The sequence below is a fragment of the Dicentrarchus labrax genome, unplaced genomic scaffold (assembly GCF_905237075.1).
Source record: "Dicentrarchus labrax unplaced genomic scaffold, dlabrax2021, whole genome shotgun sequence".
In the NCBI taxonomy this organism is placed as follows: Eukaryota; Metazoa; Chordata; class Actinopteri; family Moronidae; genus Dicentrarchus; species Dicentrarchus labrax.
Window position 1 is genome coordinate 16,814,697 of NW_026136723.1, and position 24,257 is coordinate 16,838,953.

The 24,257-nt window shown below is 42.3% G+C and overlaps 1 protein-coding gene across 1 annotated transcript in view; it reads right to left on the reverse strand.

Moving 5' to 3' along the window:
* The window catches only part of pag1 (phosphoprotein membrane anchor with glycosphingolipid microdomains 1), a 48,532-nt gene that overhangs the window by 14,314 nt on the left and 9,961 nt on the right, over positions 1-24,257 (reverse strand). Inside the window, exons 2-3 of the mRNA XM_051391404.1 lie at positions 1,923-1,958; positions 60-291 (exon numbers count right to left, since the gene is read on the reverse strand). Of these exons, the coding sequence (XP_051247364.1) occupies positions 60-247 (188 nt within the window). The 5' untranslated portion in view covers positions 248-291; positions 1,923-1,958. The remainder of the gene's footprint in view (positions 1-59; positions 292-1,922; positions 1,959-24,257) is intronic.

Consider the following 24,257-nt stretch of genomic DNA (forward strand, 5'->3'; position numbering starts at 1 on the left):
TGTGTGTGTGTGTGTGTGTGTGTGTGTGTGTGTGTGTGTGTGTGTGTGAGGGTGCTCACCCCTGGCAGCTAGCACATAGAAGCAGCAGCACAGAGACCAGCAGCAGGGCGGTAAGGGTGCTGAGGATGATGGCCAGGACCAGCTGCCCACTGCCCAGCCAAGACGCCACCCCAGTAGCAGCTGCCGCCCCCGACCCGACGACACCCGCCTCCGGCCCCCACCACACTCCACTCAGCACTGGAGCCATGACGCATCACACTGTGGGAAGAGAGGACATCTGACAGGTACTGTCTGGGGAAACACAAACAAAAAAAAACAAAGACGCATTAAAATTTGTTATTATAATTCTTTGCAGACTGAAAACCCACAAACAAAATTAAATAATATACAAGTGATGATTTTCTTGTTAGATCATGTTTTATGTGGACACAAACACTATGCAAATAGTTCTTGTGGAAACCCCACACTGTATTACCTTATGTGGGATTAAATATGTAGTAGGATAATCTGCATGTTTTTCAGCACATCCGAAATGATTATTGTTTGCTGAGGACGAGTGCAATTTACTGAAGGATACAACCAGGCAAACTGCAAACTGTGTCTTATTTATCAAGCAAACACTGGATTGAGTTGATTTTGGTTCAGCTGCTTCATCACAGGAAACTGCATTAGTCACCCATCAATTCTATTGTGAAACAGCAATGAGTAGCAACATGAACATTTCAATCTGACCATTTGTAGAGGATAGAAACTACACGTGATATCTTTAATAAAACATGTTTTACTCATCTGATGCCCTGAAATCTTACTTTTATCCAGGTCCTTTAATGTCTTTGATCACTTTCCTCCTTAAGATTAATTAATGAGGAACAAAGGGTTTAATAATACTGTCAAATCTCCTGTTAACCAGCAACTCCAACTGCATACTGTGCCCAGACGTGGCCAGCAGGTGGCAGCACATAGCAGAGTCAGACTGCAGTGCAGACAGGGAGTCTGCTGCAGTGGCCCTCACACCAGAGCCTCCACAACTTGTGTCTGGGCTTTGCGCACAGCATAAGCAACCTCATCACGTCTCTGTCTAACAGCCAAAGTTGGGTTTCACTGAACTGATGGAACCCCTGATGTTATCATGGGTGATTTATGGCACTGTGTGGTGTCGCGGTGCCTCACGGCAGGGGAGGCAGTGGCTTGCGATGAGCTTGTGTGCTACTCTAAAAAAAACTCAGAACGATGAATGTGGAGTGGAGGGTTTGTTTTCCACTGTGTGTGCATGTGAGGATATTTGTGTATGATATGGATGGAGGGCAGGAATGAAAAGGTGATGAAAAAGAGAAGGTGACAGGCGAGATGACTTGCAGGGAAAGAGAGCGAGCAGGAAGAAAACACAAAGTCAGGAGTGTTTTCTCTCCGGTTATCTATCCATCTGCCCTCTTTTGCAGGCCCTTCTCCTTTCAATCAGCCGACAAGACAGCTACAGCACACCTGGCAAGAATCGGGAGACGGTGACAAAAATATGTCAATCTATCTCTTCCCGTCTCTTCCTCTCCAGGCGTGTGCATGAGGCAAAAACTCCCGTCTGCAGCAATGTGTATGCGTGTGTACAGAATATGTGTATTTTGCACCGGTGGTGAAAAACTCCATTGTGTCTCTGTGCTCGCCTATGCTAATGCGACCGGGGAGTGTGGGGAGTGTGGGGAGTTGGGGGGGGGGAACACTCCTCCCCGTCTTCTAGCATTGAAGGAAGTTTTGTGGCGAATCAGATGGAGCTGCAGAAGCCAATTTTAACTTCTTCTTCAAAAAGGACGCTGAGGAATTCCTGTTTTTGTTGAAACGCCGGGGTTGTGTTTTCCCGGATGAAAAACACACCGGGGCTCATGTTGTTATCAGTGCGAGTGGCTGGTGAGAGGCAAACACAACCTTACCTTGACACCTTGGATGATTAGTCAGGTTGGCCTCGCCTGGAAGAGAGCAGATAAAAATTAGAAGGGGAGAGGAGGGGGGGGGATTACTGCTTGGTGGAAGTAAAGCACTGAGCTGAATATTATCCTAGGAGTGTTTTGTTGTGTGTGTGTGTGTGTGTGTGTGTGTGTGTGTGTGTGTGTGTGTGTGTGTGTGTGTGTGTGTGTGGTTGCATGAATGTAGGCTGTGTGAGTGGGAGAGCGGTGAGGGAATTGTGAGTAGCCTATGTTTGTGTTTTTTAATACCCATATCAAATACATATTGGACAACAGGCTGCCTGCAACCTCTCCGACACACACACACACACACACACACACACACACACACACACACACACACACACACACACACACACACACACACACACACACTTTGAGCCATAGGCAGTGTCTTCACACACACACAATGTCCACTTTATTGACCAGTCTGCCCATGTAACTGAGAGGATAATAACCAGGTGACATCACTGTATCATATAACACATGATATTCACTGTATAACATCATGGACACACACATCTTTTACACTCAACAAGCTTCCGTGTTTCAGCCTCCCAACCTGCTGTCAAACCTCTAAATCTCTGCTGTTACACCAGCGTTGTACAAATATCTGAATACACACTCTTATTCTATTAGATTTTGACCTTGATCTCCTGAGTTTGCTTTACATTTCTCCACACGCAGCCAAAAACGTTGTGCGACTAACGTCTGGCCTGATAAATTCCCGATTCAGTCTCGTCTGAGAGGCTTGTGTCCAGGTGTCACTATCTGCCACTGCGTGCCAGCTCGTGTGTGCCTCCGCTGGCACTTAAACCAGAATAATTACCGGCGGCTGCCACAGCACTGTGTCACCATGGCAACATTCCCTTCTTCCCATCAGCGCTATTTATGGTGGTAGAGAGAATCAAAATCCACAGAAATGTTTGCAACTCTTACTGTAGAGGAAGATTAAGCTGCAGGTGGTTTTTTAGTGTGTGTGGACTTTTCTTTTTAGCTTAGCCTTTGTTGTACTTGTACAGGATAACACTGACGATGATGGAGTCAAAGTAAAGGTTCAAGGTCTGCTACTAGACTTCAACAGTCTTGAAAAGAAAAAGTGTCCAACTTACTTATTTCCAGAGCTTTCAACCACATCTCCTGGCCTTTCTCAGCTGATAGTGCTGCTCTATTGTCAAGGAGATGGTTTAGTTAGTTGTTTTCATGTGACCCAGGTATGTAAATTAGGTCACATGCTAACAGGTGGTTGTCACATGAATGTTATCGTAACCCCTGTCTTTGTTCATGTGGAGCCACTAATGTTAAAAAGTTGAAATCAATTTAGCCATTTAGCCAGTTGAGCTGTTTCACCATATCAAGATAATGTGAGTTTAGTTTAGTTCATGTAAATCAATCAAAAAATAACCAAAAAAAAAAGATTAACTTGAGAAGGCAAAAAAAAACAATAACTAAAAATATAGAGCAATTGTAATCTAAATTCCCTCCATTTAAAAACTGCATATGACACTGTATAGTACTTTTTGGGATCACAGGGGTCGCTGTGTGCTACATGCTGTCTACTTTGTTAACTTTAATAATTTGGACAAAAAAACATCTTAAGGCACCATAAAAGCTTTGACTCTGTAACCTTTGACAGATAAAAATAACTGATTCTTCCTCTTAGAAATGAAAGTTGAACTGAGTACAATCAATACAATGCTCCCTTGCTCAATCCAGCTACACCCTACTTGGTCTGTTATGACCAGCAGCTCATAGTGGCTAATGTTAGCTATTATTAGGAAACTTAAGATAGAGATTGCTTTCTCACGATATTACTAAATCAGTTTATTCACTTTGTAACTCTTCTCTACTTATCCTACTGTTATCCTTTATTTAGGCTTTTACCATTATCCTGTAACTACCCTGTTTAGTACATATAACATAGTTTTGCTTCAGTAGCGTTAGATTTGCCCTCTAAGGCAGAGAGCTCCAACAAATTCCTTGCACTTGCATCCATCCCCTTTCATTCCAGTATTCCCAGTCTCTCTGGTATACCACATTTTATGTCATTAAAAAAATCTCTGAACCCACTATCTTAACTCAAATGGTATGAGGAACCTGTTAAGTACAAACACAGATCCAGCTCTGGATAACATTGCTGACCTATTTCCCTACTGAGCAGAAAATATGAGTGGAATAAACCATCCATTCTTCCCTCTGAGGACACACTTCATTCCTAAATACTTGATAAATACCACACATAAAAGCTCTGAGTATCTTTTTCACTGTGGAAAACTCCTCACAAGCCACCAAGTGATACAAGACAGCAAGCCAAGGAATACAACTGTACTCTCTTATGCTGTCATTCTCTTTCTCCCAGCGCTTTCGGGGCTTTAATGAACAAAAACAGAAGCCGTGGAAGACAGACAATCAGTATGGCTGTCTTCTGTTTCATGCCATAGAAAATAACTGACTGGAAAAGCCATTTGAAAAGGAATGTGTTTTGGGAATTAAAGGCAGAAATCCAAATTCTATCCTCACACAGCTGTACACACAAGCACACTCACCACACACAGACCTGAGACTAACCACAAGCCCTATCAAGGCATAACCTTCCATGCAATAAACTAGAGCCAAGGAGCCAAGGAGCCAAGGAATCCAATCTGAGCCCTGCTGCTCTACAGGCACAAGACCCTACCTGACATTGCAGTGAAGCATACCAGCCAGGCAGAGACACGTGTGTGCCTGTGTGTGTGGGAGTTTCATCTCTTGGACAAGCTGTTGGACAGCAGCGAAAGAGAGAGGGAGAAAGAGAGAATTTACATCCACAGAGCAGAGCAGTGCTTCACTTTTTCTGCGAATGCCTTTGTGGCTGTGTGACACCTCCCTCTGCAGGGTCCTCTGGGTGCACACAGACGGGGAAGGTTTACAGCTGGATGGTTGCTGAGAAATGAGCCCCAGGAAGCTTCTCACAGAAGAGCCAGAGGCATTTCCACAATAATAAATAATCCAGTTTTTAGGGGGAGAAAAAGCCTCAACTTTCTTTAAGCATTCATGCTACAGTAGTGTGGTGCACTGCAGGAAGCTCAAAGTAGCATTTCTACATTTCTAAAACGAGCTTGAAGAGAAGAAGGTGATGATTGGAGTTTATTTCAAACAATGTGAATATGTGCTTTTTGTGCAGCATGTTTGGTTAATTTACCAGGAGTTACTGTTACAAAAGCACCGTATGCGTAAGCCCGACTTTTTAAAATTTTCTGTGATCTTTCTGGGCTGCACAAATACGAATACATACATACACACAATGCACATTTAGCAATACACACTTCCTTGTAGTTCAGCAGGGACTAAGCACCACCCAAACACCCAAGACAGTACAGAACCCTGCAGGGTCTCTATACTGCTGCATACACCGTGTACCAAATTCCAACTAAAACTATCCCATTCAAACAGAAAATAAATTCTTCACATCAAAGCTTCGCCTAACATCCATCTCACCTTATCATCTCCATTTATCATTCCCAGCATGCAACATTGTGTCCCAGCATTGTTGGCTAGTAGCTAGTGGTTTGTCAGAGCCTTTGTTGACAATATAATCCCATGGGGCAATGTGGGCATGGCTAAGGTTAATCAATGACCTGCCAATCAGCTCAAGTGGTATGTGCATACATAGGTACAAGTGCATACAGAGAAGTTACAAGCAAAACAAATGCACATAAACACTTCTAAACAATAGATTTTTTTACTGTATATATATATATATAAACATTTAAATTAAATGGACAAATAGTATTTTTTCAAAGGGCTTTTGGGAGAACAGAACAGAAAAACAATGAACATGGATACACCACATAATATACAACCCACTGACCATCTTGTGTTCTGACCGGAGGGCCATTTGGATGGTGGGGGTGGGGGAAATGGGGGAGGGGAAAAGAAGGATAGGGGACTGCTGCCAAGAGAGGAGAGAATGGAAGATAAAAGAGAGAAGGAGGGGTGGGGTCATCGAGATGTTCAGAGACCATAATGCAAACAGAAGAAAACAGGATTTAATGAAGAAGAGAGAGGACGACTGAAATAAGGGATGAAAAATAAAGAGGGAAAGAAGTTGGAAATGAAACACTGGGAGGAGAGCAGAGAGGTGTCTATGTGTGCATAGTCATAGTGGTACAAATACGTACACACACCCATCCCCAGGGAGGGTTGATGAAATACAACTCCCCATGGGCTCCAGTGCAAAAGGGACCCTGCCCTGACTGAGACAATGCAATTAAGTACAGACAGACACAGACACACACAGACACACACACACACACACACACACACACACACACACACACACACAAACACACACTGTTCATTTATGAACTGACACTTGTAGGTTTCTTTTCTGTAATGATGCCTTTAATTCAACAGATACGGCTGTGTCTCTGCGTGTGTGTGTGTGTGTGTGTGTGTGTGTGTGTGTGCGTGTGTGTGTGTGCGTGTGCGTGTGTGTGTGAAGCCAGAGAGAGGTCACTGTAGATCTAGTCCCAGTCAGTCTTGCGTGGTCTAATTTACTAATCGGTGCGTGTGTCTGTGAGCTTGTACGAGCGTGAAAACAGGTGCTTCTGATGAAGGGACATAATTCGTGTTGCTATGGCAACGCTGCCCATCCTAAGGGTTAATGGTTTTAGCATGAGAAATTGATCTATCCTCCCTAAATGGGGAAATTGAAACTGCATAATTTAGCAAGCCCCCCGTTTTCTCCCTCCCTGTCCTCTCCCTCTCATATTACAGATATACATGTTATATCTTCATCCATACGCAGGACTGTGCTTCTCTCTCTCACAAGATACAGAAACTATATCTGCGAGCTGCAGCATTCACATCGATCTCCCACAGGGGGCACATAAACGAAATATGAAGCATTTTCCCCCCGAGCAGATAAATGTTTCACTCCCTGAAGATTCAAAGTACAACAGCGACGCAACCAAGCGTCTTATCTTTCACTCTCAAGCACACGGAACATTTGCACATATTTTAGTTCGTTCTTTTTCCGTTTTCTCTATGTGCCACAATGAAAATATTTTCTTTTTATGGTAAGTACTTCACAACGGTCTGGTTTCAAGAATTCCACTTCATCTTCTCTTCTCTTGAATCCCTCCCAGCTGCAGCGCCACAGAAGCAGCAACATGTGTCTCATGTCTTCACCATAAATGACAACGTCCCTTTAGCATTTCTGTGTCCTGACCTCGCAGACCCCACTACACAGAGGCTCTGTGTACATGCTCAGGGTTTGTGTAAACGTGTGTGTGTGCCTGTAAAATCTGCCTCTCGTTAATGTCACACAGCCCCATGGGAAACAAACATTTCCTGTCTTCCTCTCCTATTTTTATTTCCGAGGACACTGATGACCGTGGAGTCTTTGAAAGGCCTGCAGATGTTTTTGCACACAGTACCAGAAAGTACTGTATTTTAATTGGATGAACACAAAGCTGTAACTCAGTTGAGGCTGGAAATCCTCTGGCAATTTGCTTATCTGACTGCTGGTTGTAAAATGTTAAGTTATGAATTTCAGGGTACTCTCAGGACACAGAGAGCAACAGAGTATGGCAACCCCACTTTAAAAACAAAAAGCTTATATTTGGGATATAAATGACACTATTTTTCAGCATAGTTCACATATTGTCTTAAATTTTTTGCATCTCTGGTAGGTTTTTTCCCTCCTTTTTCCTACATTATCTACTCTATTATCGTCTTTTATGCCATTGCCCGAGGCCGTTGCTTTGCATTTAAATCGTTTGGTTTCTGTGAGCGTTTGTTCAACTAAGCTCAACAGTGTGTGACTGTGTGAGGCACTAACACACTCTACAGAAAGAATACTCACTCTCTCACCCTCAAACACTTACAGCCATTCAATTTCAGTTCCACTTTTCTTCTTCCCTCCCTTCTTTCGTCCTCATGAAAAACAGCTTTCTCAGGCTGGCTTAGCTGTGTCTACATTACACATGAAAAAATCTTTCGATTTATTTCACACTCCCTCCGCTCCTCGAAAAGGAGAAGTGTACAGTAGTGTCAGTGTTAAGAACCTCTCCCATCAGTAAAAACATGACTCCCAAAAACTATGACATATAAGTTTCCCAGCACAACCTTAACCCTTGTGTTTTTTTGCCACGCTGCTTAGCAAGCAAACATCAGTTAAATTGAAATTTAATCAGCTGAGCTAAATTCCACTCCAGCCACTTGTTTCTGACAAAGCACTTTTATTCCCCTGTCTCCGGCAGGAAAATGCATTCTGTCATTGTCTCAAATTGATTAGCTTTGTGACGGCGCTGCCGCTCAGCTAATAATAAAATGCTAAAACAAAAAAACTTCAGTAATTGTGCAGCGGAGCAATTTTCTGTGATTAAACAAACCAGCCAGGCGTGTCATCCAAATATGTAAATGGGAGCGCGGAGCGTGAAAAAAGGGATGGATTGTTGTAATGATTTCAGGGATTGTCACTCACATTGTAAGTGACCTTCTCTACAAACACTAATGGAGGGTGGGGTTGCTGAACTGTTGAACTCAGTTGAAGTGAGGTTGTTAACAAAGGGTGTCCGTCTGTCCGTGTGAGTGTCTTGTTGGGTATCATTTGGACTCCTGAACTCGCACTTATATAAACATAGGCACATGAGCACACACACCTCTGATTAGGAAGCGGTGGATTTATTCAGCGCTGAACGACTGCGTGCATAAAATTTCTCTATCATTGTCACCTTGAGATGAAGATTAGCCTTAGAGTGAATGAGGAGTAGATACGAACACATCATTATTCAGTGGCACTGGCCTTTATGTGTTGAATAGCCGCCAAGATAAAGGGATTATCAGGGTGGATGGAAAAGGATGAAGGATGTGTATGTGTGTGTGCTTGTGTGTGAGAGGTAATTCATTCTACAAGCTGCTAATAAGATGCAACAGATGCATGCATGATCTCATTCCCGCTCTCTAAAATACACATGGACAACATACACACATACTTCTCCCCATCAAAGATGCCTTAACAAGCACCAATATGATCCTTTTTCTTCTTCCTTATTCTTGCAGACACACCCAAAAAGCTGTGGAGGCTGCACACCGTCGCCACTGCTCTGAAAAACTGCCACGCAGCACTTCATTTATCTCCTCCTGTGACACCAGCCTTTTGGACAAAAGGCACAGGGCAATAGGGGGAATTAATAGGCGGTGTGTGTCTGTATGTGTGTGAGCAGATGAGCAACTGAAATGGAAATGTGATCCATCTTTACAAGGCTCTAACCACAGCAGGGGTGGGTTTATTAGACGACCCAGACGGGGCGAATGGCAGGGGGTCGGACCCTTTCAACCCTCTGTAGCGTTAGACTAGAACACATTGTGGCTGTGCTTGAGAGGGATACAAGGGAATACAAGTCTGGTGTGCTAATGGGAGTGTGTGTGTGCATATTTGAGGAGAGGTTAAGGAGCAGAAAGGAGGGAGGATGGGGAAGAGTTAGGAATGAAAAAGTGAAGGAGTTGGAGGGAGGCTGAGGCGTGCTGATGCAGCTTCTGACCTTTTGGTGCGAGCCATTATTCAGACAAGACATACTTCCACTGGCTGGGATTGTTTAATATCACACACACATACTCTTCCTCCAGCCCTCTTCCTCCCTGTCTGGCTCTGGCGGTGTACATCTCCTTTTCCCACCCAATTCAAATAAACCACCAGTTCTTTCACTGTCTTCTCTGTCCTCTGTTGTGTCTTCTCTACGATTTGTGTCTCTGTTCTTGTTCTTCCTCTTTGTCTATTCTGTTGGTCTGTTCTCCTTACACCTTTCTCTCTTCATCCTCATGCCCTCAACCTCTCCTCTCACCTCTCTCTCTCTCTCTCTGTCCCTCCAGAGCCTCATTCCAGACCATAGCATATTCAACACGTCTGCAAGCCCATAAAGATATGGTAAAATATGGAAGCCTGCAGGGACTCAAAGGGCATTTCTACAATCTGAAACAGAGGCTGGGGGTGGGGTGGACGGCTGGGGAGGCTGTGGGGGGTTGCATCCAAACATACACGCCAACATGGAGCTAGAAGGAGGGAGGCAGAAGGGGAGGGGAGGGGAGGAGGGGGACACGGCAACCCTCAGACAGCAATCTTCAGATTTCTGGTTAAATCCGTACGCCTGAGCAACTCTGGAAGATTGCACGAGGCAGGTACGGCTTTGCCTCACACCTTTTTCACAATTCCATTTGATTTCTCATTTCACAAGCCGAAGTTATTCCATATTTCATGGCGGTGAGTAGGAAGGGTGTTCAGCAGCAATCGAAAACCAGCAGCAACTGGAGAGAATGTGCACAGTTTTTATTTTTGGTCCTATTTTAAAGGAATTGTTTAATATTATAATATAGATGTGATTGTTTTAGAGTTGGATGAGAAGATTGACACCTCTCTCACATCTGTACAGTCAGAAGCCGGTTAACTTAGCTTTGCATAAAGACTGGAAACCTTCATCCAAAGGGAACAAAATCCATCAGGTTGTGGTTTTTGGACTATTTCTTGGCCGGGCACAGTTACTTCCTTCCTCGTCACTGTGAGGTTTCCAGGTGGAGGACCTGGAAGTCACTGCACCCGGCCAATAAAAAGTCTGTACATACCTGTAAAACTGAAACATGTCATTTTTACATTTGTACAGATTAAACAAACCAGATATAACATTTTAACTAGTGAGTATTTGAGGAGCTGGTAGGCAGATTTTGTCATGTTCAGACAGAGGCGGTAGCTTTATATTTACTGTACAGACTTGAGAGTGGTGTCAATCTTCTCATCTAACTCTCAGTAAGAAAGAGAACAAGCGTATTCCTCAATATGTCTTTAAGCTAACAGTCAAAGTAGACAGTTTGACTATTTACCACTACTATCACCTGTTGTTTGCCAGTGAAGACACCAAACAGTTATGCACTGCAGATGTCTCTTTGGAGCCAAAAACTGAACATTCACACAGCTAAACCTCCCTTTTCTAGAAACGGGTTACTATATTCAACACTTACATGAACTAGAGGCCAAATCATGTATAATAAATATATAACACGGTGGAATATTTATTTACAAAGCGGCGGTGGCTGCCACAGCCCTTCTCAAATGAGTTAATGGGGGCGGCTCAGTGTGTCCCAAGGGAGAGCTGAAAACCAAATGAACCAACTGAATGTGCATCAGAGCAGCAAACAGAACGCCTGCTGGTGGCGGAAAATCTGCTGTCAGTCACACACACATGTACACAATTATTTACACACACACACACACTCGGGAATTTAGACACAAAAATACAGGGAGGAAAAAGACACACACACACACACACACACACACACACACACACACACACACACACACACACACACACACACACACACAAAGTCATCCGAATAGAGATGAACCAATTAGCAGGCGACAGACATCGGCGTGACAGAGAGAGATGGAGGGAGAAAGAGGCAGTGAGCAGAGTGATAGCATACATTAAAGCAGTCAGTGTGCAGGCAGCGGTCTGCGGGGAAAATGCAACTGAAACACCTTCACACTCTGACACTTTCAAGGAAGCTGAGGTGGCCAGAGGCAAATCCATCCTGCCACAGTGGGTGGATAATGTGGCAAAAATGTGTGGAGAGAGCAGGACAGACGGGGGGGGGGGATGGACACTCACTGATATTATTCACAGAGTGACACAAAGGGACTGAGGTGGAAGAGTGGAATTCTCTCCTAAAATGAATGGTGCTGATCAACTGTATATACAATGCAGACGGAGGTACCATCAGTGTCTTAGTAAGGTGTTGTTGCTGCTGTGTTCTTTGGTATAAATCATAAAAGTCTTTGGAAGTTTTGATAATCGACTAATGATTTTAGTCATACTTCCAACAAAAATGGCAAAAATTCTTTGGTTCCACCTTCTCAAATGTGAGAATGTGTTGCTTTTCTTTGTTTTTAACTTCCCATCTCTGACTTGGATGGAAAAAATAAGCATTTTGAAGATGACAAGCTTTATATTTGCCAGATTAATCGACAATGAAAGTAGCAGTTCTGTTCATACTACATTGGTTATCTGCAAAGATGAACGTACAGTGCTTGCATATAGACAAAATGACTAAATGTACGCCCTGTGGTTATTTTGATGTTTAACATAATTTGTCTGGAGGACTCGTTGGTTACTCCACCACTTTGACTTTAATTTGTTTGTCCTTTTTGTCATAACTGTGCACCACTCAGCACAAACACACGTCTGAACTCTAACCATACGCACACTCTTCCAGAGTGCCCCTCGATATCAAGAGCCATTACATTGCAGCATTTGTAAATTACCTCCCAGTGCTCCTGACCGCACACTCATATTTGGCCATTAGCAAAGCCCTGGACACTTAACACACTGTTCACAACACACACTCCACGCTGCTCTGACCCCTTCAGTGCCGCTGATGATCGTTTTTTGCTGTTGATGTCACCTTGGGTGAAAAGTGTAATGCAAGATATGACATCATATTATAGTGATAATGACTTGTCTTTATGGTTTGGTTACTTAAGAACTTGCTGACTGTCTATCAGCGTCCTATCAATTACTGTGAATCAGGCGATTGGAGCAGACAGGATGTTGCTCGGTGTAGATGGCAAGGTTTTCTCAAAGGAGGAAGTCAATTAAAGGAAAGCGGACATGGTGTCTTTAAATAGATGCTGAGTGAAGTAAACCACCTCTTGATCTTTGTAACATAGCATCCTCTCTATCAGCTGTCCTTCCTCCGCTGTTTACTATCCAACAAAACAGATATAATGAAAATAATCTTTAAAAAAAAAAAAAAAAACAGCTTTCTATGATTGTTGCTTCTGAAGATTAAGAGGAGATAGAAAAAGGCAACCAGTTTACATCAGCTGACACAGTGAGGAGCATGAAATCATCTCTTATAGGAGAATTAACAGTGTGAACAGAGCCAGAGAAGAGATTGCAGATTTTGTCTTAAGCTGCTTGGGCACAAAAATGACATCTGCAATCCTGTCACTTCCTACGACAAACGTGTTGTGCAAGACTTCCTAGAAATACACGACAAAGTTAGGAAACTTTATTTTGAAAATACATACGGTGGACACTTTTATCTACATTATGATGCATTTAGGTGCACATCGTACACATGAGCGTCGCATTCCCCGTTTAAACTCCAACAGGAGTCCACTGAAGGTTAAAGAGTCCGTCAGGATGTGTGTGTTTGTGAGGGAGTGCGGGTTGACCAGGGGCAAGCTCTGGTGTGAGGACAGTTGCCAATTGTATTCCAGTGAGAAGTCTAAAAATATCATAAACACACACATACACACACATGTACCTTCCCAGGCAAATAAGCGAGGGAACAGAGGATAGAGAGTGAGATTCCCGTGAGGAATCAGTGGAATGTAAACAGGCCACCCACACACACAAAATCACACACACACACACACACACACACACACACACACACACACACACACACACATTCAAAGTGCTTAATCAGAGGCCGTGAGACGAAGGCCTCATCTGGAAAAAGATGCCCCAGAGAACAGTGCAATTTGTTTGGGACTGTCCTCCTGGTTTACCCCCTCTGTCCCTGCACCGTCCTCCGAAACGCCCCATGAGAGGCTACGAGAATGCAGCTGCAAGCTGGGAAATACGTCAAACTTCACCCTGTTTTGGACTAAACGTCCTGTGTATATAGTGTTACACAATTATGTGTAAAATGATGCAGCTTCGTTCAGCCACACACAAGAACATTAGTGGTTAGGCTAAAGCTAAAGCAGGGGTACCTAGATTTAATGAAAAAGTCAGACAGCATATATTCTTCTTCCTATTATCCCTGTGGCGCACACACGCAATTCTTCATTCTAATCCTATGCATGGCTCGGATAAGTGAAAGCCATTCTCCTTTTAATAAACCCTCAGGGGCAGTCCACATACCCAACATGCCTTTCAGCTTCTTTCAGTCGACTATAATCAATTACACTTGTAGCTAGAGCTAAACTTTGTGGGTAGTGTGGTGGTCAGGGACATGAGGTGGACATAGTGCTTCTAATAATGCACACAGAGTTGCCAAACCCCTGCTGTCTTTTACACTTTCTCAGCCATATGACGCCATTGTTGTGCTATTAGGCCTATGGCCCACATTACCAGCTGCTCTAGAAATGACTTTCTGGGTCGTAGGGGGATTACTGTAGGGCTAACGCCGCAGCACACAGTCCTGGGGGCCACAAATGGGTCAAACGCTGCCTCGTTTCCAAAGCGGCACAAACAATGAAACAACCAGCAGTAACCTTGAAAGTTCATTCCTTGGAGATCAGAAATCCACAAGGGGGCTCTTTGCACTTAATTAGTAGGAACAAGTCTAGACGAGCGAAAGTAAACAGGAGCTAATTTCCTGTGTTTTTGCTTCTCCTGGCCGTGTCCTGTGGTTAGTCTTGCTGCTTAGCTTAGCAGAGTGAGCTTTCCCTTTGCTTGTGGCTACCGCAGCTATTGTTGACAGGCCACTAATAACCAGCTGGTTTCTGCCTGTGTTTCTGTGGCTAAAGTAGCCACAACTGCTGCAAATGAAGGGAACCCAGCAGTTTGAAGTTGTCTGCCTTTGAAAGGGTGGATTCCCATTGTTTCAAGTGGGAGATTCTTTCTTTAGCTTGGAGAGAAACAGCGTTCATTTCAGCTTTCAAGTCCTTTTATAGTGTGTTTTGTTTGCAAATTGGCTGACACATTAGAGAGAAGGAGAAAAAAAGAATACATCAGAGGAAATACAAAAGCCACAAAAGATTTTAGCAGGAAAAGGGAAATCTATTTTTAACTTTTAACAGTGAATTCTCTCTTAGTGAATCAGTAATCTAAAATCCAAGAAGAAAGAGATACTTCCAGATTTGAAGAAAAAGACTAAAAGTGGAAACTTGACTGGATGGTTTGTTTCATCATAACAATCTTTCTTGACTACTGTGTATAAATCAATTAGCTTCAAAAGTACCTTCCCTATTGATCCCCTAACTCCATCAATTAAAATGAGAGAACAGAGACACTCAATATGATGAAACAACACAGTTTGTGTGGTTATACTGGCCTTATATTTCACTGTAAGGTCATTACGGTCCATTAAATTATCCAGACTGCAGCAGTAAAGTCTCAAGCTGAGAGAGCTTTCATGTGAAGATCCGTAAAGGTAAAGAAAGTTATGACAGATGTTTGGAGTTAGTCCAAAAGGCCCCCACCTCATCCTCTGAGATTTATACAGGAAATGAAGGAGATAGAGTAAAAGGGAAGTAGAGGAAGACATGAATTGACTGCTGAAGCACAAAAACCTGCTGGGACACTCAATTTTGCCCCCCTGAGAAAAATGCAGAATCTCAGCACATTTGGGAGGCTAAAAAGTCTCAATAGAAAGTTATTGACCTGAGATCTCTAGCTGATGTTTTACACACGTACACGGTCCTAACTGAACACACAGACGCTTGTTATTCACCTCAGAGCAATTCCTATGAATAATTAATCACACATGGAGCTGTTGATCCATATGATGATTCAATAATGAGCTCCATAGCCTGATCCTGGGATTTGTTGAGTGGAGCGTCACACAGTCTCTGGGGGAATATTGATTTTATTGGTTGTAAAAGTTAGGAGCTACAGCAAAGACAGGATGTGCAGAAATGTGACATATGCTACAACCTGGACTCAAACCCGCAACACACATGGCATTCATTAGGGCACTGACCCATGCAGAGGAACTGCTGACAGCGCAGCTTATAGCCTCTCATGGGGAGTCCTACTAAGTGTGTCATATAGATACGCGGAGAGCTTAAATTATTAGTCGATTGACAAAAATGAAATAGCAACAATTTTGACAGCCAAACAATCGTGTAAGTCTATTTTTTAGGCAGAAATGCTTCACTGGTTTCAGCTTCTCAAATGTAGATCTGTTTTCACTGTCTGCTGCTTCTTCTTCTATGGTAGCACATTGAATACCTTTTCTGTTTTAGACTGTTGGTTGGACATAACAAGAAACATGAAGTTGTCACCTTGAAATCTCTTAAAATACAATTGGACTTTTTCATTACAAGACGAACCAATTCATTTTTTGATTTACTTTTGATTACTCAATAATGCACACATCTTTAGTTGCAGCCCTAGTAATAGTTTGGTAATACACATCATGCATGACATCCTAATGTATAAACCTTTCAATTATGGATTATTTTAAAGTAATTATCAAGTAAAAACTATGTATTGACTACCAAACTACTACTAAAAACTAAACTAAGTTACTAAATTAATAATCCATTGATAAAAAAATCACCATATTCAAAATAATTGATTTAGTTGGAGCACTGAAAACAACAGAGCAGTCTATTAAAATCCAGAGGGCACAGTAAAAGTTGTAGGGACAAAATTAATCCATGACTTTGACTTGACAAGTAGTTGTGATACTGCAGGATATTAAAGTTCTCTGACTGACCTCTATTCAGCTGTGAATTAATTCTGAATTGTGTGTCTATATTTGCTCCATCCACAACTGACTTATGCCGTCATGGGCGAGAATCAGCGTGTACCCGCACATCTGTACAAGAGCGTGTGTGTGTGTGTGTTGTATGACAAACACCCGGAGATGAAGAAAAGCTTGTTAACACCCCTCTTGATGTTGCGAGGTCATTCACCCTCCCCAGGTCGTGTTATTGCTCGGCAGGCCGCGTCGCACCAAAGCAGCGTGTCCCGATAATGGTCTGTAAAAAATGACATAACGGCAGCCTCTGTGACATTCAGAGATCCCTCGCCGGGTATCAAACAACCTTGGAAGTGTGGTGTAAGATTGGGCATGAAAGATGACACACAAAGAGAACACAGACACATTACACACCGATAATCCTTGATGACAGGCTGGCTTTGGACATCAATGGAGTGTGTCTGGGGTGTGTGTATTTATGTCTGTGTGGGTTTGGTTTTGTGACAAGTTAATGTAATAGCTCACAATCTGCAATCATGTTCACTCAGAAGAGCTGACTGGTTGGTTGTAAGGCTTAGAAGTCAGTGTCAATATCTACTATAGCGTTAAAATGATCCTATAATAATTCTATTGTAACAGTAAAAGTAATCCTATAGTTATTATAGGCTAGAAACCTGTGTTTACCCTTCATGTCTGGTAGGCTTATGTAAAGTAAATAATCTATTAAACCCTTTTGTCGCCCCTTCTTTGGAGAGCTCAGCGGAGGAATGGCTCCGCTATTCATCATTCGCTGTGATTTGGAGTTTACTGATGAAGTTGTTGTTATGTCAGTGTGTGCATTTACAGGAAGTCACAGGTAGACTATGACTAAAGCCATGCCAGCTGCTGTGAATGCCACAGTAGCGAGTCACTGGCGGCAACTGAGCAATGAACATACAGTGAGGACACACATTCTCACTCACTCTTTAACACACACACACACACACACACACACACACACACACACACACACAACACAATGTAGAGGGAAAGTTGTATGTGTGTGGGTCCTCCTGCTCGTTCGTTGTAATTCTCCCATAATCCTCTACTCCACGAAATGACACAGCTGCCAGACATATCCTCTTTGCTGGCGCCTCAAACCTCCACTCCTTTCCTCTCTCTCTCTCTCTCTCTCTCTCTCTCTCTCTCTCTCTCTCTCTCTCTCTCTCACACATTCACACCCTACAACCACAACATATCTTAAAAGAACATCCATCCATGGCACATCAAGACTATTTACGCACCAGTAATAATAAACGACATGTCTATTAAAAGCTATTAAAAAGGATTCAATCGTCTATATTGCACAAACATGCGTATTCATCACCATGACAACTCGATAATTGGAAAAACAACAGGAACTCCATTCTTGGTGTACAATTTTTCATCTGCTAATTGTGACAGAATAAAAATCACTGGGTTGGTTCTGACTGGAGGAGGAAGATGAAACAGCCTGCTCGCTTCCTGTTTGCGAGGACAGAACACACCCTCTGTTTGTGCAGCAGTTTTATTTAACAGACAGCCGAATATTCACAAGCACACAAACTTTGCCTCCTAAGCCCCAAAGCGTTTTGGTATTAGACTCTGTATTAGCGCCTGTGATCATTGATTATTGGAGTGGCTTTTTGAGAAAACCTATTTGTATGTTCAATTAAAAATTCTGTGCCCATACATTCACAAAGGTAAAATAAATACACAGGTTTCTCCAGGTACAGCGGGGTGGAAAAAAAGAGCAGGAACGCCGGATATGGAGTGCCCACATGCCTGGCTGGCACTTAGGTGATGCCAGTCTGTCCATCCCTCCCCTAGCAACCCTGTAACCCGGGGCGACAGGGCCTTGACGATGAACAGACAGAACAGAACTCAGTGGGTCTCCATTTGCTTGTTGCCAAGAGGCTGATAATGTAGACCTTTCATACACACAGACCGGCATAAAAAAAACACACATTGTGTATGTCTGAACACACAATGCAAAGACATGAACTGACACCTCCTGCAAACAGGTATGCATAAGGTACATGCTATCCTACCTGCACACAATCACAAAGGGATAGACAATGTCAAGCACAAGCCTGTATACACTTGTGTACAGAAACACACTTGTTTCTCTGTGCTATTATCCAAGTGATTGAGTTACTGAGACAGTCAATATGCTACCTCACATTGAGAAAAGAGGAATCGATGCCGTTAAACAATCCATGCAATTCAACGTGACGATTCAAAAAAAGATTGTGCCATTCAACAAAAGCCAAAACACGGTGTTTCGTTAATAACACCGTGTTGAGGAAATGTGACGGCCAAATCAATCTCTGTAGTTATGAGCCACACCCCAATATTTGTGGAGAGCTCCGCAAAAGGAGCAGCAGATTGTACAATTCTGACTTGGATTCAACAGCACTGTGATCTGCTTCCCTGCAAATTCTTGTTGATTGAATCTATGCATGCTTGGCTGACAATGTCAAGTTCGTGAAGCACAAGTGGGCTAACTCTGCTAGAATAAATGAGCGAGCTATATGGTAAGTTCCAACCATCAGCGGATGCAAGATGACAGCGTGGAAAACAAGTGCTAAAACAGCTCAGAGTGAACCGGCAGCCCCGACATCAGAACAAATGGGATGTGAAGTTTCTGGAACAGTGACGGTATTGTTGGGAGAGCACTGCAGGGGGCTTTAGGTTACCATCTCTACATAGCTTCTGTTTACTGATAGAAAACATAAAAGTACAGCACTCCTCTCCAGACATCTAACTGCTATTATTAAGCTATTTTTAATATCTGATGGTGGAAAAATCCCTCTGCAACAAATCTTTGCAGAGGTAAAAACAGCTGGGAAGGAGTGTCGTCTGTCTGCCTGTAGAGTTTGTGTAGGCTAACGCTAGCTATTATGGCATTAAGTCGGAGAGTCTTGTGTGTGTAACAGGCAATGTAGAGTCATTAGCAGTGTTGCTTTCAGTGTACAGCATGCTTAATGAGAGGGCAAGGCCATGCTGTCTGAGTGATTAGTTACTGGGGAGGCTGAGGGCCAACACTGATTTTTGTGTGTATGTGCACAAGGCAGGGGGTTTGTACATTTGTGTGTTTGGAGGGAAGGAGGGGAACGCCTATTAGTGTGTGTAAAACTGAGATAAACAGGCAGAGACACAAAACCCCACTTTTTTCTTTAAAGGGGACTTATTATGCTAATTTACAGCTCTATATTCTTAGTTTAAGACTAGAGAAGCATGATTTACTCTTCAAAAATATCCTAAGTTATCTTTTAATGGCGCTTCATGCAGCCCCTCAGTTCATCCATGTCTGAAACAAGCCGCCTCTTAAAGCCCACTTTCTTCTGATTGGCCAACTTTGTGGAAGCCTGCTGAGAGGCAGCACCCACTGCTTGTGAACTTTGTCCTGCTATTAGGTTAATCTGCCCCGACTGGGAGTACCGGGGAAGTGTTAGTGTTTAGTTACATCTCTAGTATAGGAGCTATGTACCGCCGTGAGGGCCGGTACCTAGAGTTCCCAATCTGTTAGCAGTTAGCAGCAGTCAGCAATTTGTAAAGCTATTATGTCCATCAATAAACTAATAAATCCCCAAGAGTTGAGGCAGAGATGCCACAGGACATTAGAGGAAAAAGGAGGGGAAACCAGAAATATGTAACTTTCCTCCACAATCAATAAGGTACTTTTAGTTAGTCCCGGCTCCTGAGCAGAGCATTTTAATACAGGATGGATGGGAATTTACCTTGTAGTGTGGGCGTGTTCTGCATGGAACAGATAACCATATAAAGAAATCTGTGACAATCTTACATCAGTTAGTAATCTAAGGTTGAAGAAGATACAGGAAACGTTGCATTCAGAGCAGTCTGAAATCTGAGCTTCTTGCTCACAGGGATTACTTTTACATACGTTTACTTTATTATTTGACTCAATGGCCTTGTTTAATATCAACATCTGACACTGTAGCATTATATATGTGGCAGAAAGGAAAAGCATGATAGGTCCCCTTTAAATACTCAAGTTTACTAGATGGATAAATATCAATTTTCATGTATATGCTATGTCGGCAGAAACTCCCTCTTACGTCATGTAAGTTGCTCAGTACCATTTATTGGAGGTCAAAAGCATTGCAATACCACTGAAACCTAACCAACACAGAGCCAGAGATCTGTATCCAAACCCTACCCGCTTTGTCTTTTTATGAGGCATTGTGTGGCTGAGAGGAGCCTAAAAATAACCTTCATAACATGGTTGAAAAGAAGCTAATCCCCCAGCCTCATTTGTCGCTCTGAGTCAGGCTTTTAATTTACCGGTTTATGACCGGGTGTGTGTTTATTGTTAGTGTATGTATGTGTGTGTGTGGGGGGCGCATTATCACAAGGAAAGGGAAAGGTGATTGTGCAGGGATGGAGAGGTGCAAACTGAGAAATAATGTACAGTGATAGCTGTTGTGGAATCCCCCCATCCTGCGTCTCTCCTGCTTTAGCACTGCAGCAGCCACTGCAGCCTCTTTTTTTTTTTTTTTTTAATCAAACTCTACACAGGAGGAAAAAAAACAGGCTTCATCAGACTTCCTTTATTGCCACTGACAACTTGAGAGGGAACAATTCTCTGAACATTTATTCAAATCAGAGCGAGAATGCAACAACAAAGCACACAATGGAAAGAGAAACACCTACAAACAGCTACATCAGTACATCTTTAGGCACAGATTCATAATCAGTTTAAATTAATAACCCTTTTGAACCGTGATAATCTTCAGTATATCTTTTAGTCAAACAGAGAAACAAAAACAAATCAGTGGCTACTCTGATTGATTGATTAATGATTTCGGTCATTATTCAAGCAGAGATGCAAGACATTTAGCTGGTTCAAATGTTTTGATGTATCTATGTATGATATGTAATATAACTAAATATCTTTGGGGTTTATTTTATAGCCAAATTGATTAATCAAAAAAATAATCTGCAAATCAATCCATTATTAAAATTATCCTTAGTTGCAACAGTAAACAAGACAATAATCTATAATTGCAGCCATGCTTTTAGCTAAATACTAACATCAGCATGCTAACATGCTTACAATGGCATGCAGATGTAATGTTTACCAGGTTCACCGTCTTAATTCAGTGTTTTAGCATGCTAACATTTTCTAATTAGTATTAAACACAAATGACAGTAAATATAAGAATGAGCTTTTCAGGTATACAGTAAATGTATGTCTGAAAATCTACCATACTATTTATTATATAATAATATTAGTATATGAAAGATTTACATTTTGACCTGATGATGCTGCTAGAGAAAAATTCAGGGGATCACCAAAGTTTTAACAATTTATCCTGAGGGGAACATGAATGTTTGCACCAGATTTTATGGCAATTCATGTAATAGTCTACTAGTCTAAAAGCCATAAATGTCAACCTCATGGTGGCGCAAGAGGAAAAGTCAATAGGTCATGAAAGTCAGTAGGATTCAGCCTCTGGGGACCATGAATGTCTGTGCTAAATTTAATAGCAATCCAACAATAGTTGTTGAGACTGAGCTGGATTTCAGTCTGGCCTTCCCTAGAGCCAAACACAAGGATCCAGTTTTCTAATCAGACATTCATTCACTGCCAAACACATTTCATTGATGCTTTGAGATTTTACAGATGATCCAAATTTCCAAAAACTATAAAGGATTACATTCCTCCCTTCAGGATTAGGAAAATTGGCTACAAGGGTATCATAGATGGAAACATTTTACATCTGAGTGCTAAGAATGCTATGTCTGTTATGTCTAGTGAATCAGCATCAAGTAGGACTGATTACAACTGGGATTTCCTGCTGTCACTTCCTAGTCTGTCTGAGAGTTTCCATTGGCTTATTTCCCCATATTCTTCCTCCTCCTTCTCCACCTCCTCCTCTCCGTTTCTTCCCCTATCGTCTGCTCCATCCTTCTTACATTCCTCTGGATCCAGAGACAGAATTCATTTCTCAGTCATATCCAATCGTGCACCTAAAGTAGGAGGCTTTCATAAACATTTGTGCCCTCACATCCACTATGGGAGGCTTCATGTACGCGTCTCCCCATACGTACAAATAATGTGTGCTGTTAAATATAAAAAGAAAGTATGCCGGAGAGTCAAAAAAGGTAGAAATCGGCCATCTATTCCATGCTTGTCGACTTGAAAGAACTCTCTGGAAACCACTTTTCTTCACTTCACTACACAGGGTTCCACTTTTCTCTCATCTCCCCTGTCCTTTCCTATTTTCCACTCTCCTCCTCACTTCTTGTCTCCTTGCTCCTCTTTTCATCTTCACCCCTCCCTTCTAATCCTCCATTTTCTCTAACTTTTCTCTCCTCCCATCATTTCCTCTCCTTTTTTCTCTCCTCTCCTTGTTCCCTCAGTATTTGCAGAAAAGCTCAGGGGCCTGGCTCAGGTTCAAACCCTTTTTATGTTGCCGTTCACTACAGCTCAGCAGGGCACCCTGCTGTGGTGGGTCTCTACAAGCTCACGTCTCTCTCTTTTAAAAATGTCCATCCCTCCCTCTCTCCCTCTCTCCCCCTCTCTGGCACTCGGATCCCTTCCTTTACCCGAAGCTGGAAGGTAAACCACTTTCATCTTCCCCTCCCTCTTTTTCTTCCTCTTGTCAAAACTGTCACTCTTGCAATACAAGAAGAGGTGCAGCTTCCGCAATGCAACTTAAGCATTTAAGCCTTATAGGCATTTTTTTCAAACATGCTACTCCCTGGGCCAAGAGTGTTCTCTTCACAACCCCCTCTAAAATGTACACAAGTAAAAAAATATAAGTATTTGACAAAGATGAGTGTAGATGCAGTAGTCAGTTTTTAGCTGTATGTTTGCATTAGAGGGCAGGTTTTGCTCAAACAGTCCAAAAACTCAAATATGTTCAGGTTACTCTCACAGAAAAAAAGAAAGCAGCCAATCCTCACTTGTGACAGGGTGGGGCCATTTTTACTTTAAAAATTGATTTAATTGTTTATCAAAATGATTGCAGACTATTAGTCGAGAAGTGGTTTCTGCTACTGTATCCGAGGCTGGGTCTTAATTTAAACTAGTGCTGACACAGGAGCTTCAGTTCCCGTACCAAAACAAAACATATTTGCATGCCTTCCTTTGAGGAACATATCTGCTTCCCTTTGTTCATTGAAAAAGAAAAAGAGGCCAAAGTACTCAAATGTCAAATGCTGTCTAAACACAAGCAGGCGTACACTAACTTCGCCTTATTCAAATTAAAAAATGTGAAAGAATAAGTTCTAACTAATCGCTTTACTACATTATTTACTAAAGCTTAATTGATCAGTTGTAAACAGTTAATGGGAGCAGCTTTCAGGTTGCCAGGCTATGCTTGACTGGATCATATGACCACTTACTGTCTGAAAAAATAGCCTCAGATGACCTGGAGCGCAATCCCTTTATTAACAACTCATGAAGCATTTATTAATGGATACTGGTAATAATGCATTATTACCAAAGAGAAAGGATGAACTCTGGCTAAAGGCATTTTTCACTGCCTGACAAAATAGTTTTCTTGAGTTGCTTATTATTACTTTACCAATAATGCATCAATAAATGATTTATTAATCATTCACAAAGACATTAGTTACTTATAACACCAATCTGAGCAATCATTCAAGGCCTTATTTAAGTATTGGTTTAACACACACATTTAAAAATTATACTTTATACAGTTCTTTCAGTAAATAAAACTACATTTTCTTGATGGACAGCGTGGAGTGCGACTGTTAGCATAGTGAACGTGCTCAACCCCTCTAATGTTTCATCAGGGAATCTAAGAAAAACATCAGGGACTGACTGTCCGGGAACTGAAAGGCCCCAAACTTACCTCAACAATCAACTCT